The following is a 14,986-nucleotide window of genomic DNA, read 5'->3' on the forward strand; positions in this document are numbered from 1 at the left end:
TATATGAACATATATGACTACTGGCAGTAAAAATAGACTAAAATTCTATCAACATAAAAAAATTATATGTAGTCCCAAAAAATATAAAACAATAAAAACAGTGAGTCATTTTGTCCGTCAAATACAAACAAGTAAAAATAAATAAAATGGGGTTTTATACAGACTGTGGGAACATAAATACTCCTTTAATTATAGTATATATGTATATATGTACAATAAAATTTAAATTTCACATGATGGACAAGATATATATACATGTATATTCTGTTCTAACTCCACAACCAGTTATATATCTTAACAAAATGATCATAACGTATATTCAATAAGATAATTCAATATTATCCACAAAATCCATGTATGACATAGGCGAAACCAATTTATTCATAGAATTTTAGGATTTTGGAAAATATACATAAAAGATGTCCTTAAAAGTCACATTGTTTATTTTCTAGATTAACTTATATCTGTCACCATGCCTTCTTTCATTGTTCTTTCTCATCAAATAACAAAATGACTCATTTTCATCAAATAAGATTCTTATTTTTGGTTACTGCTACAAGGACGAGTATAAATTTTATATATGATCTATTTTATATGAAGTAACATACATGTATGTAGTATTATTATGCCATGACAGTAGGGTTACTAGTCTATTCAGTCATACAACTCTCAGAATTGAGAACATTTATATATATTATATAAAGATTATATATTAAGACTATAGATTGAACTAAATTAGTACCATGGATAACACTTTCCATGAACAATCACTTTTTTATCAGAATTTGAAATCAGCTAACAGATGGTAGCTATCTTATTCAATATCTGACTTTTTGATCAATAATCAAATAAATATTTATTCTGCCATTGGTATCACTTTGGATTGTCAAAGCAATAATGATGAAAATCATTACTTATGATTTTAAAAAGTGTGTTGGTAATATACATAGTCAATAAGCACTATCATGTAAAACATGTTTCGTAAAAGATTTTTAAGTATAAATTATCAGATTTTCCACAGATAGTGTAAAATATTAGCTTTGAGTCACAATGTAAAGCTTGTTAGAATGTGAACATAGCCAATGAGATAAAATTTCTGATTGTGTCAAGCAGCTAATATTTCTTATCACCCATATACTGAAGAAATATTTTTTTGTTTGGATTTTGTTTGTTTGTTGTCATTTTAATGCCACTATCAATATCATGGCAGTCAGTTCTTATTGGTTGCAGAAGCAATAGTAAATGGGGATCTTCTAAGTGTTTTTCTTTTAATATCCAACCTTGCAAGAATTGTGATAAGTATTAAATCTGCTTGGCAAATAAAATTCTTTAACATCTTTGGGTTATCTTTCTTGCCTCTATATTAAAATTATGAAAGTCAGCTGATTCAGAGGACTAAATTTATTTTTTTAATTCTTACATTGTATCTTTATAATCCTTCAAAAATATCCTTTTAAACAATCCAAATATTTCTTTCCCCAAGGACAGTACTTTAAAAATCATTAGAATAGTAAAATGATTTTAATGAAGTATTTTCCTTATCACTTGAATTATGTCTTTAAAGTTCAATATTTACATATTTGTTCATATATATACTTTATATAGAGCGCTTAGTGTCTTACAATGTACAATGTATGCAGGTATGTAATTACATGCAGTTAAGTAAATTGCCTTATGTGAAGAACATCAAGAGTTGCTGTACAATTGATCATGTTAATTTGATAAAAATGATAATTATAAAAATTCTATTATTTCATAGATGGAAAGTAGAAACTTGTATGCCTTGTGGTCCTACCACACACAAAAAATTTAAGGGACAACACCAGTTTAGGCATTCTTATAAGGATTACATCAAAATAAACCATTAAACATTTTAGAAGTGAAAATTGATCTAATAAGAGAGGTCACCTGACAAAACTGTTTTTTTTCTCTTAATCAGATTTTGGATTTTTCCACCAAATTATTTGCAATTAGAAAATATGTGATTAATATTAGTGTGTTTTTTTAAGTTTCCTTATGATCATCAAGAAGTCAGACGATGATGTTTTGATTGTTAAACTCTTATTAAAAAAAAACAAATTGATTTTTGTTCTCACTTAGTCATTAAACACATGCTGTTACAGATCTATTTTTAGTTGAATGTCACCGATGTTTTATTTCTGTAATCGAAGTGAAAATTAATGTCAGTCGTTACCTGCCGTTTAAATATCAAAAGGAGTGAAACAGGAAGTTAAATTCCATGGCAACAACATTAATTAATGTTCAGTTTAAGGATGTTAAAGTACAAATGTATATATATTTACTAGAACTTGTGAAATCGGTAAGGGAAATATGAAATGTTTTGATTGATAAGAAATAATAAAACCATGTATTAGTTGTTTGAAAAAATAAAATTTCAATAAAAAAAATCTCCAAACAAAAAAAACTTAAAAAGTACAATGCATTATAGGAACATTGAGAGAGAGAAAATGTGGGTACTGATTAATTACAATCACAGCTAATTATTTTGGTAATTATGCAGTAAAAATGTTTCACTGAATGTAACAAACAAATAACTGGAAGTAAATCTTGGTAATCAAAAAGTGTCATATTGATTCTTTAATGCTTTGAATTAAAAGTAGTTTCAATATTTTTTTTAAAAAATTATAAAATATCTAACTCTCTGGTAATGGTGCAGTCAAAAACTTTATGCAGAGGTAGAAAAATCTTGTAAAAAATATATCAGCAAAAACTTTCATATTAACATGCAAAGTGCATATATTACTGTAAATCAATAGAATGTTATTAGTTTCAGGCTACAGAAACAGCCTTTATAAACAGGCTTACATAACAGGCTCACGTTTATGTGTTCAATTTTAATTAGCAAATATGTTACCAATTTAGCCAAGTTTTCTACAGAAAAAAAATATTTAGATGTCATCAAATTTGCCCTCAAATTTACTAGCTTAAAATTATTTTTTAGTACAAATTTGCAGAAAGCACAATTCAAGGTTTAAAATCATTAAAATAAATACTGAAACTTAGTACAATTTAACAGAAAAAACAATAATAGAAATCTTCCATTCTATTTGTCTAACGGAGGAAAAGAAAATGTATGAAAAGACTGACAAATATTTTTGAGAGTCTTAAAAAACAGAATAAAATTTACACTAAAACATTTTTCTTAAATATTGCCTAAAAATTTTCTGACTTTTTATGTAATTTTCACAATGAAAAAATCGAGTTTAATCTTCAAATCATAAAAAGCAATCATAGTAGCAAGTATACTAGAATGATTGTTCATTAAACAACAGAGCAACATTTAGTATCAGCTTTGACCGTCGGAACTTGTTGACTGTGGTGTACATGACAGTAGCCATTACGATTTATATCCACTTTCATGTTGTTTAATTTACGACTTTTGACCTTCGGTGAACAGACGGAGGATGATATCAGAGTATTAGACTGAGACAAATTCTCTTTATCAGCTAACCTAAAGAAGTCTTTATGAGGAGAATTGGTTAACGAATGAAAGTCACATATTACAGGATTCTGACTACTCTGCCGTGAGCTTCCAGAATATGAACAATTGTCATTAGAACTACAGTTGTCCTCTATATCACTTTCGTTCTTCTCAACGATGTATTTTAGACTATTTTTACTACCTACACTCAAGTTAGATATTGCTGACGATATACTCAATTCACTCGTTCTCCCATTGATGATTCGTCCGTTCAAGTCATTATTGACTAAATGATTCTGCTGGCGAGTTTTTCCACTTTTATTGTCCTTTGACCCGCTTCCTTTTCCACTTCCTCCGCCATCGTCTTTATGATCTCTGTCTTTTCTCTCTTTAGGTGGCCGGCCATGTCCACCATCAAAACCACTTCCTCCTCCTAGATTACCTCCCCCTGGTCCCGAGGGTCCACCATCAGTATCACTGGAATGATCACTACTGTCTCTACGACGATGCATGAACTTATGTTTCAATTTGTCCTTTCTTGATCGTCCTTCAGTGTCATCAGTGTCACTAGCATCAGAGCTACTACAACTATGACCTCTTGACCCTGCACCTTTTCTTCTACGCTGTTCATATTTTCTAATCATTTCCGGAGATGCACATCGAGATCTATTTTTCATTCGTGGTGAATGAATCTTGGATGGAACAAAATCATCTTCTTCGTCCGATTCGTTTTCTTCACAGATCTGTTTTAATAACTGAGGTGAACTAGCAACTGAGATCAGTGGTCTCTTCAAGTTCATATTCTCATAACCAACGGGTGATAATACCTCTGGACGATAACTTGAATCATCAAGTAAGTTTTCAGCCGATCTAGCATGATGTATATCTACTTCTTCAACTTCCATGTCGTCATCATCATAATCTTCTGATTCCTCCTGAATGAGGCTGTATTTACGTGGTAACAGTCTATCTCGGTCAGGGGTGAAGGACATGGACTGACCTGGTGATGGATGTGTACCGGGAGGTGACACAAGGGACTGTACTATACTTATTTTTGGCATTGTCGGTTCATCTTTCTGGTCATTGTCCTTTGTCTGTATACTGAAAATAGACAGAGAAAAGTTATTGTCTAAAACCTATATACAGAATCAGGAATGTACAATTGATCTCAAAGTGATTACATATATCTGTTATAATTCCCTCTCCAAAGGTTATACATGAAAGCAAATCGGTCATGGATTACAGGTCTAAACTGAAATCTCTTTTATGATCAAAACATGAATGAAATCACAAACACCAATATACATAGTCAATAGCCCTACAATATTATGCATTATGTTTATTCTTGTATGTTTCCTTGCTTTTTGATTTATGTTTTTTTACAAAAAAAAAGATTTTTTACAATAGGTTAAACAACATATCTGCATGCCCATTTGCTACAATAAATAATCAAATAAAATTCAGCATTTCCTAATATCAGTTTTACAGCAACAAATGATTCTGTAATACAAAACATTCATATGAGCCTAATTCTAACATAAATTTTGTACTTTGTGTGGGATGAAAATTGGTGAAATTTTATCTAGACAATGTCATTGACAAGGCCTGACATTCTAACAACATATCATAGAGTATAGCAAATTTCAAATCGTTAACTGATCCTGCACAGCATATGGTCTGACATTTAATCCAGGAAGTTCAAAACAAACCAATAGTAATCCAATAAAAACATCCAATAGATCACAAAATGACACAACAAAAACATGGACTCTTGAAATTAGAAATTGTTACAAATGCTAATGCAATTTTTCTGTGGAAGAAATATCAATTACCTGTCAAAGCTGTTACAAATGACAAAGTCCATGTTTTGGATTAGGGTAATAAAATTTACTCTTGTTTACTTCCTCCATACCTACCCTAAATGGTAATGCCTTCTCTAACACATATTTATGATTTTTTTGGTAAAGGACCATTAACATATAGATTTTTTCTCTATTAAGACTATGAAAAATATTTGAAAAATAAAAAAATCATAAACCATCCCTATCTACCCTATTTTTTCTGCAGGGGGCAGGAAACAACTTAAAAAGGATGTGCAAATAACTCCTTTCATTAAGAGTTTGGTTTAATTTTGGATAAGAGCGGAGGATAAAAACTGTAAAAGGCTTGCAAAAAACAGTACATTATCAGTTTTTGAATATGAAAACCACTTCAAACTTAAGTGATTTACAAATGAAATAGGAAGTGGAACTTTATACTTCCTTTAGAAAAATCTATCCATACACAATTGGTTTTAAAAAGCTGATTTAAGAGATGAATATCTCTATAAAAAGGTCTACATCCTCAATACACTCGTCCCTTGTTTTATGTGACAAACATGAGAGAGTTTTGGACAGTTTGCTGTTAGGAAATTTTTATGAACACAGGGCCATATGCTCCCCCCTCCCATAACAAGAAAATAAATTATAGAGTCAATCATAATATTCAAAATTGATTGCATCAACTTTGAGACATCTCATTTAGAGCGACCAAAATAGTACAATTTTGGAACAATTTTTCATCAAGATATATTTAGTTAACCTTTATCAAATCTTAATATCTGTCATCTAATAAACCGAAGCATACAAAGTTTTTCCCCATTAAACATCTATCTCAGGAACTAATATCCCTCTCCATACCACAATCTTCACAGATAATTGATTTACTTTACAGATTAACACAATTTACTTTACTGATTAACAAAATCAAGTAGGCCTTAATTTGAAAGTATACATTATTTATATCAGACAGCCAGAAATAGTTAATACTCCCACCATAGAATCCATACTTTTTATTAGTATTGACTGGAACATGAAAAGTGCAACTTTTTTGTCAGTCAAAAGTTAGTTCCAGGAGAAATTCGATTGGTCAAGAGGGATTCATTTTAATTTTCATGTTACTGGTCATTCCTTAAACCCTCTAACAGTCAAACACCACCTCAACACCATCAGACAGATTTATTTTAGTAATATGTACTGGCAGCAAGGTATTTCATGTGACAGTATAAGGACATGCAGTGTTAATCAAATACTCTTGTGTTACATAATTAAAATAATTGAGGCTTGCTTTTATGTCCAGTGGCAATTACTGTATAGTGGGTCTTCTTTGCAGGTGTAAAATTTCACAATAATTAAGGTATACGAAATATTTTGGCGTTTAATATTTTGAAGGATTGAAAACTAGTATCTATACTTTTCATGTGGTGTTTTAAATTGTTGGAATTCATTTTGGCGATTTTGTTATTTCTGCAAAAATAACCCTCGAAAATAATCCACTATATGTTATCTAATCATAATCAGTACAGTTTAAAAGTTACATACATGTATAAGTATATAGCTACAGATGCAGATGCCTATTTACTAATGCTTGTTAGAGACTGTCCCTGTATCTTAAGAGTTGTTAGTGCTTTTGCTTTACCTCTTAATTGTTTTGCTCCTATCAAATCATTTCTAAAATAAACTATTCATCTAAACACCTCAATCGAAATTTAACATTACTTTCTGAGAAATTAATTGAAAAACACAATAATGCTGATGCCGTCTGCATAATAAACATGGAGTCTGACAGAGATACAAACTTTCATACTTGATTATCTAAATGTAAATAAGTTGTCTGAATCAATACTCTATTCAAGGTCTCAACATTTTAAGGGCAATCATCCATTAAAACAGTTAAAGGAAGATTGGAAGAGACTTATAAAATCTCCTGCAAAGCAACATTCTTCCTTTGAGTAATTAAGCATATATGAAATGTGCAAAAAATGTATATAATCTATAACCTATGTCTGAAAAATAAATCTTTCCAAATTCCCACCCTTCATTTACTTTCATTTCAAAACAATATTCCTTATCTAAACTGAATCTGAACTCCCCATATAATAAGAAATTTGATTATATCTTCCACTTTTAAGCTTGCAATGACAAAAATTAGAATTACATTAACTTCATTTGATTCAAAGCATTCTTGATAAGATCAATGGAAAATTTGTACACAATCAACAGAATATTATAACCTTATATTGGGAGATGGTCATATATGATACTTCCTTGCAGATTTTAAATGGCTTTTAAAGCATTCTCCATTTTATTTCAATTAATATTGATTTAAATACCAAGAATACTAGAAGTTTAACTTGTGTCATCATCTGAAACTGTAAGAACAAAAGGTAACTTATCATACAATTGACCACAAGGGCTATACAGCCAATTAAATGTTAACATTAAGATGGTGTAAGGACCAAGTAAAGTACAGGACACAACAGGTATTTAAACTGTCAAAGGTTACAGTCAAGTCCAAATAAGTTTCTCAACATTAAATCAGTTTCTATTTTAAAACCTTGATCAAAACTTCGAATTATTCAGGATCCCAAAAAAAATGATAGGTCAAAAGTTTTAAATTTTAAAAGTTAACATGGCTTTTCATGTAAATTTTCCCTGATTTTTAAAGAAAAAAATATTTTTTTAACTGGAATAAGCCTGAATAGATGGTTTAGACTAGATTTAAGCCTTATAATAGCATTGTGTTAACAGAATAGTATGTGTTACCAGAAGAAATTTAATACATTCAAAACCACATATAGTTACTTTACTTCCAGTTTCACACCGCTAACAAAACAGTTGGTATATTATTATTGCTGACTCTTTTAATTAGTTCCTGCAGTAGCTTTCAGAATTATCTCTAAGGACAGGAAGAATCTTTTATCATTTTCAATAAAAGTTACTGTCAATAATGAACTTTCATTTACAAATGTAGCTCCTCTCTCAATAAAATATCTTCATAAAGCTACCTAGGAACACACTGCATGTCATAAATTATTGTTTTTATGATCTTACATTCAATGTGCAATCAGAAACCTAATCAGGAATTCTCATTGCATTATTGACATTCTTCAATACACAATTATCAGGCAATTAATTGGATATCACAAAGGGCATAAAAGGTATTAAATGTGATGTAACCTCGATTTAAAAATAGTTACTTCAATCAATTAATAATTAAAAATCTGATTATATCATGGTGTGTTAACGTGAGTAAGGTTCAATTACATAGAAAAATCTGTTAATCGAATCTGAAGCTAATTGGTGAAGGAAATGTATTGGCAGAATATCGTTTTGATATATTAACGCATGCATTTTTCACCAAGAGTGATATTCAATGTTTCTTAACCTTTAATTTCTATTGAAAAACTATACTATCCAATTACCCATCTGGAAATCTTTTAAAGATAAAATGGAAGTCTTTTCCAACCCCCTCTTATTTAGGGAATAGGCATAGACATACTTATTTGGGTTAAAAAAGAAGTCTTGCAATGTTTTGGAAACTCATTCATCTAAAAAATGCTAGATTTAAAATTCAAAACCCTTTAATTTATTATTTCCAGCTTTTTCAAGGTCCATAGCCAGGGAGTAATAAAACTTAACAAATAGTCACTACCTATATAACTCACAAGGACACTTCAATATTGAGTGGGGAATCCTACTAATAAAGATATAAATATTATAGCTATGTGATGGAATTAAAAGCTTTGTTTCCCTTGCTGTACATAATAATTCACTAATAAATATAATTCTCTTTGAAATATACAACTCTACAATGCTAATTCACTAAATATAATTCTCTTTGAAATATACAACTCTTATCTTATACCAATCAGAAATCTATTATATGATAACAGAATTTTATTTTTAGTCAAGGTTAATGCTGTTTTAATCCCAAGTTATATTGTTTTGATTTGTTTTACAAGCCAATAATTATTTCATTAAATCCTAAACACAGCAAGGCATGTGAAAGAGGCTCTACTTTATTATAAAGTGATATAAGAAACATGTAAACAAACCAGAAAATTATTACTTGCAATGTTGAATCAAAACTATTGCAATCTTTTTTTCCAAAATAAAAATCTTTCAATATGCAGCTCTCAGTTTTTTCGCAGCAACAGAACACCCAGATCACTGACCAAATGAGAGTCTAACAATATTTTATCTCTTATCAAAGGTTATCAAGTAGGTGTAATTATAAAAACACTTTTCTCATCAAATGTATGTACTTAACACATGAAAAAATCTAATGCAACCTTAGTTAACTACAGCTTTTCTCTTTTCCTGAAAAAATCAATGACTAAAACTGAGATCTTTTAGTTTATACCTAGATATGTAGCTGTTACATGCATGCATATATAACTGCAGTGTATCCCAAACTCTCTCTGATTGACAAAATGTCAGACAAAAAGTTATTTGGTCAGACTGAAGTTTTCAAATTTTTCAATTGTATAGTGGAAAAACATAAAATTTCTTTTTCAGTCAGACAAACCCTAAAACAATTTGGCACAGACTGAATTGTGATCTCTTAGTTTAATCTAAACATAGATGTTTATACATCTTCTTACACATGTAAAATGTTACCTTTTAGGTCATTCAGTTAATTTCTATTTACAAATAAATTACTAAAATGAGGAAATATTTCTTAACCTAATTATTAAAATATTGACAGATATTATAATTGATTTTCCTTTATAAAAGTCAACAACAGATAATTTTCTAATAATAAACTCCTTTTTTTTAAATTCTTTTTCTACTGGAAAAGAACAGACATAGTGTATTTATTCATGACACAAAATTGGAAAATCCCTACAAGAATTCAACAGCACTGCACAGAGAATTAAAGCTCATGACCCAGTGCAAGATAAGCAACATCCTAAGCACTGGTTTGAGATTAAAAAAAAATCTATATTTGAATAACTTAACAGTTACATTGTGCAATAGAACACAGAAACAATGTTAGCAAATTATGAACTGTTAAAAGAGAAGAAAATCCATTATTATGCAACAATTCAACATAGTTCTGGTATTAAACGGTTTTTATATTTACGTTTTATGGGTGAAAAAGATTAAATCATAATAATATAAAATTCAAATACATATTGAAGAATAACTTTTCATTATTTTTATACCTTTATACAATTTTTTTTAAAAAATTGAAAATTATTTTTTACATTTATACTTCCTTTAACTGTATTACTATATTTTATCATAGTCTAATTTCCTTGTCAATTTAGAGATGAATGTTTATACATGTAATACCTCTACATGGTATGTTTAAAGGCTAGTAGTCTCATTTTAAAATACATTTGAAAAATAAACTTAAGATGATGACAAAAAGTAAAGGACATAAGACTGTGATACACAAGTTTATAAAAATCTTTAAAAGTGTAATGAAATTATAATAAATAAGATTTAAAATGACTTAACCAAGTGAACATGCATTGATGTTTTGGTATCTTTGATATACATTATAAGAAAATGTACCATAAATACTGAAATTCAGCTCGAAAAAGTTTGTACGCGTTATGACCTGAGATTTGATTCTTCAATGCAGGTCATGACCTGCATTTTCATCGTCACAGGTTGACAGGTATGATTAAACCTAATGTGCATGTAAGAGGTGAGCCATTTAGGGTTGAAGACCTTTCAGGTGAAGAAAAGGTTTATTGCTGTGCATTTGACATACTGGTTTATCTCCTATCATTGGATATGCTGAAGAAAGCCAGGCCTAATTGTATCAAAGACTTGATATATTCAAAATTAAAATGTTTATTGTTAAACTACACTTTATAAAATGTAACATTTGGAAAGTAAAAGAAAACAAGTTGTTTACATTTTGGCAAATAATTGAGTCAGTTGCAATCATACCACATCTCTTTATCATTCTAAATTCTGTAAACAGTTTAATTTTGTTTTTGGTAAACAGTTAGGTCTAACATAAAGTGTAGAATTCAATGATACAAACTGGTTACATGGTGTGACAATTCACCCTTTCCCAGTTTTATGACGTAAAATATCATATTACTACATCTTATGGTGTTACATCTCATTTCCAATCATGACTTTATTAGTGGCACAGACAGCATAATAAGCAATACCGTGAATTCCATAGAATTTCCTCAACAACAAATATATAATACCTTGGAGACTAATGACACAATATTAGTGTTATCATGGATAAAGCTAGTTCCTCAACTTAGTAACCACAAGATATCTTTCAATTCAGAATTTTCAATTTTGAAATGTATTAACAAGTTGACCAGATTGTCAAGTAATACATGTATCAGGATTTCTCATCTTCCATATTTGGGGAAAGGGCGGGCTCTAATGGGTGGAGGGCAATTAAGTGCAAATTGTGAACAAGATTGGAAAACTTTTCCGACCTTTTCCTAACATTAAGAATTTTGGAATCGGTACATGTATTTATTAAATAAGAAGATGTAGTATAACTGCCAATGAGAAAACTCTCTACCAGAGACCAAATGACATTAACAACAATAATTTAAGTCACCATACGGCCTTCAACAATGAGCAAAACCCATACTGTCAGCTAAAAAAGGTCCCAAATTGTTATAATCAAATTACTAAGAAAATTCATATATAGATATAGGATATATTTCTCTGGAATCTGGATAACCACTGAAATATCTCGCCTAACTTTTACTTCTTGAAGGGCTTTAGCAAAATGTTTAGGTTTTAGTAATAAAAGCGGAAAGAAGTATTAATTCTACATCTGGTCTTGTAGGTGCATTGATGTACGGTTATAAAATACCATACAGTGAAAAGAAAAAGAAAACATTCCCTTGTACATGTGAATATGCATTCCTTAGATCTCTGTTGTCACATCACATTAGCTTCCCTTCCTGACATGTCTTTCTATAGCATTGATTTATCAATATCTGACAAACTACTGGTTGCAACAGGTTTCTATATTGTATACAAATTTCTGTCAATTATATAAGGAATACAGGAGACATATCAGATTAGGCCTTTCTAAAGAAATGAAGCTTATATACTTATGTCCATTATAGAAATAAAAAAATAAATCTTGCAGGATGTTGGCCTTTTTTCCTTTAAATTTTCACACCTGGGGTTTCATTGTCTTTCAAGTTGACTGGTACTTATCCTTTCTGTAGGTGGTATCTTTTATATATTCTTTGGATACATTAATTATTTATATATCAAAATGTCTTAATAAAAGAGGCACTTGTTTGAATAGCATATAACCAGTAACCAGTAACCACCTCCTAATGATTGGCCTGTACACCCCTAAGGAATCCATTTTAAATCCATGGTCTTCTAGAGGTATGGTAACTATTAGAAGTGACATTTAGGGTGCATGTATCTTTCTCAAATCTAATGTTTTTCCCCTCCCTTACCTTTCTCATTTCATTATCAGTCCCCACCTCCCAAACCCTCACTTTCTTTGCCATCTTCTTTTAAACTTAACCATTAATCAGCTTTAAAGTACTTTTAAACAATTTAACAATTAACAGTTCATTGATGTCATTGTAAATGTCAAACTTCCAGAAACAAGATTATCTATTCCAACTTTTCCTCCTTTTTTTCAGCTAGCAATCATAATAAAAAGTTAACTTCCTACATAGGAATCTTATTTATGAATACAAAAGAATTTATAAGAATCCTATTGGAGCTATTGACACATCTGATGGTTATTCAAAGATCTTTCTCAGTGTATTCTAATTATATAAGTTGCTATTATCCCTCTAGCTTTTAATTTCAAATTGCCCTTTTGCATGAGGCAAATTAAATTTGGCAGGGGCAACTCTTTAAAGACATTTCAATTGACACAAGATTTAAAGTTTAAACACCAATCCTTTTCAGAACAAGTCAACTCAATACTTTAGCCCTCTTATCATAAGAGTACACCCATAATTATAGATGAATCATTTTCTGTAGAGAAAAATCGTGACAGGAGAAATAGCAAATTCTTTTTACACGAATCAAAGATCAATAGTTATATAGCCAAATATAGCTTCACAGTTCCATAACAATTTGATAGCATAATGACATGCAGCTTATAGACAGAAATTTGAACTAACTACTGACAATAATGACACATATTATAATCTTGACAATTACTGTTTTAAGCATAATTTCATTTTATTGGCAAAAGGGCAAGGGGGGCATTTCCAAGAAGTAATATATATGCATGGTTCTTGAGAGTGAACAAATATACTTTATATATGTTATTTTCAATACAGGCTAAGATCTTTTGAATGACAATTTCTATCTACAACAAGTGTTGAACAAGAACAGATTTTTCTATCTTGAAGGCAACTTTCTGTGCAACGTTGTAAGGAATAATTTGAACTTTAAACTTATACAATTTGCTGCACATTAAAGAATTAGAACTTTAAACTAAGACAATTTGCTGCACATTCAAGAATTAGAACTTCAAACAAAGACAATTTGCTGCACATTCAAGAATGAGAACTTCAAACAAAGACAATTTGCTGCACATTCAAGAATGAGAACTTCAAACTGAGACAATTTGCTGCACATTCAAGAACGAGAACTTCAAACAAAGACAATTTGCTGCACATTCAAGAATTAGAACTTCATACTTATGACAATTTGCTGCACATTAAAGAATTAGATCTTCAAACTAAGACAATTTGCTGCACATTCAAGAATGAGAACTTCAAACAAAGACAATTTGCTGCACATTCAAGAATGAGAACTTCAAACAAAGACAATTTGCTGCACTTTCAAGAATTAGAACTTCAAACAAAAACAATTTGCTGCACATTCAAGAATGAGAACTTCAAACAAAGACAATTTGCTGCACATTCAAGAATGAGAACTTCAAACAAAGACAATTTGCTGCACATTCAAGAATGAGAACTTCAAACAAAGACAATTTGCTGCACATTCAAGAATTAGAACTTCAAACAAAGACAATTTGCTGCACATTCAAGAATGAGAACTTCAAACAAAGACAATTTGCTGCACATTCAAGAATGAGAACTTCAAACAAAGACAATTTGCTGCACATTCAAGAATGAGAACTTCAAACAAAGACAATTTGCTGCACATTCAAGAATTAGAACTTCAAACAAAGACAATTTGCTGCACATTCAAGAATTAGAACTTCAAACAAAGACAATTTGCTGCACATTCAAGAATGAGAACTTCAAACAAAGACAATTTGCTGCACATTCAAGAATTAGAACTTCAAACAAAGACAATTTGCTGCACATTCAAGAATGAGAACTTCAAACAAAGACAATTTGCTGCACATTCAAGAATGAGAACTTCAAACTAAGACAATTTGCTGCACATTCAAGAATGAGAACTTCAAACAAAGACAATTTGCTGCACATTCAAGAATTAGAACTTCAAACTAAGACAATTTGTTGCACATTCAAGAATTAAGCTCAGGAAAATAAGAAATCATGTCTGATGATATGTTGTTGATTCCATGACTTCTAAGCATTAATAAAATATACAACTCCTACATGATCCTGAACTTTTCACTTGGCTAATATTATTTTATATTTACAACAATTCCTTCTTAATATTTACTATTATCAATAATTATATCAATATAAATAGATGCTCCTGATGTAGTTTTCACTCAATTAATCACCATTATGCTGGTATTATCAGACTGGACAAATCGTTACGCAAAGAAGTCGATCACTGGAGGTCGTCTGATCAA

At 30.2% G+C, this 14,986-nt stretch overlaps 1 protein-coding gene across 3 annotated transcripts in view; it reads right to left on the reverse strand.

Annotated features, from left to right (window-relative positions):
- Positions 1–1,400: 1,400 nt before the first annotated feature.
- The window catches only part of LOC139523598 (SNF-related serine/threonine-protein kinase-like), a 33,475-nt gene continuing 19,889 nt past the window's right edge, over positions 1,401–14,986 (reverse strand). For all 3 annotated transcript variants that reach the window (XM_071317733.1, XM_071317736.1, XM_071317734.1), the window contains one exon: positions 1,401–4,543. In XM_071317733.1, the coding sequence (XP_071173834.1) occupies positions 3,283–4,543 (1,261 nt within the window). In that variant the 3' untranslated portion in view covers positions 1,401–3,282. The remainder of the gene's footprint in view (positions 4,544–14,986) is intronic.

This window comes from Mytilus edulis, chromosome 5, assembly GCF_963676685.1.
Source record: "Mytilus edulis chromosome 5, xbMytEdul2.2, whole genome shotgun sequence".
Lineage (NCBI taxonomy): Eukaryota > Metazoa > Mollusca > Bivalvia > Mytilida > Mytilidae > Mytilus > Mytilus edulis.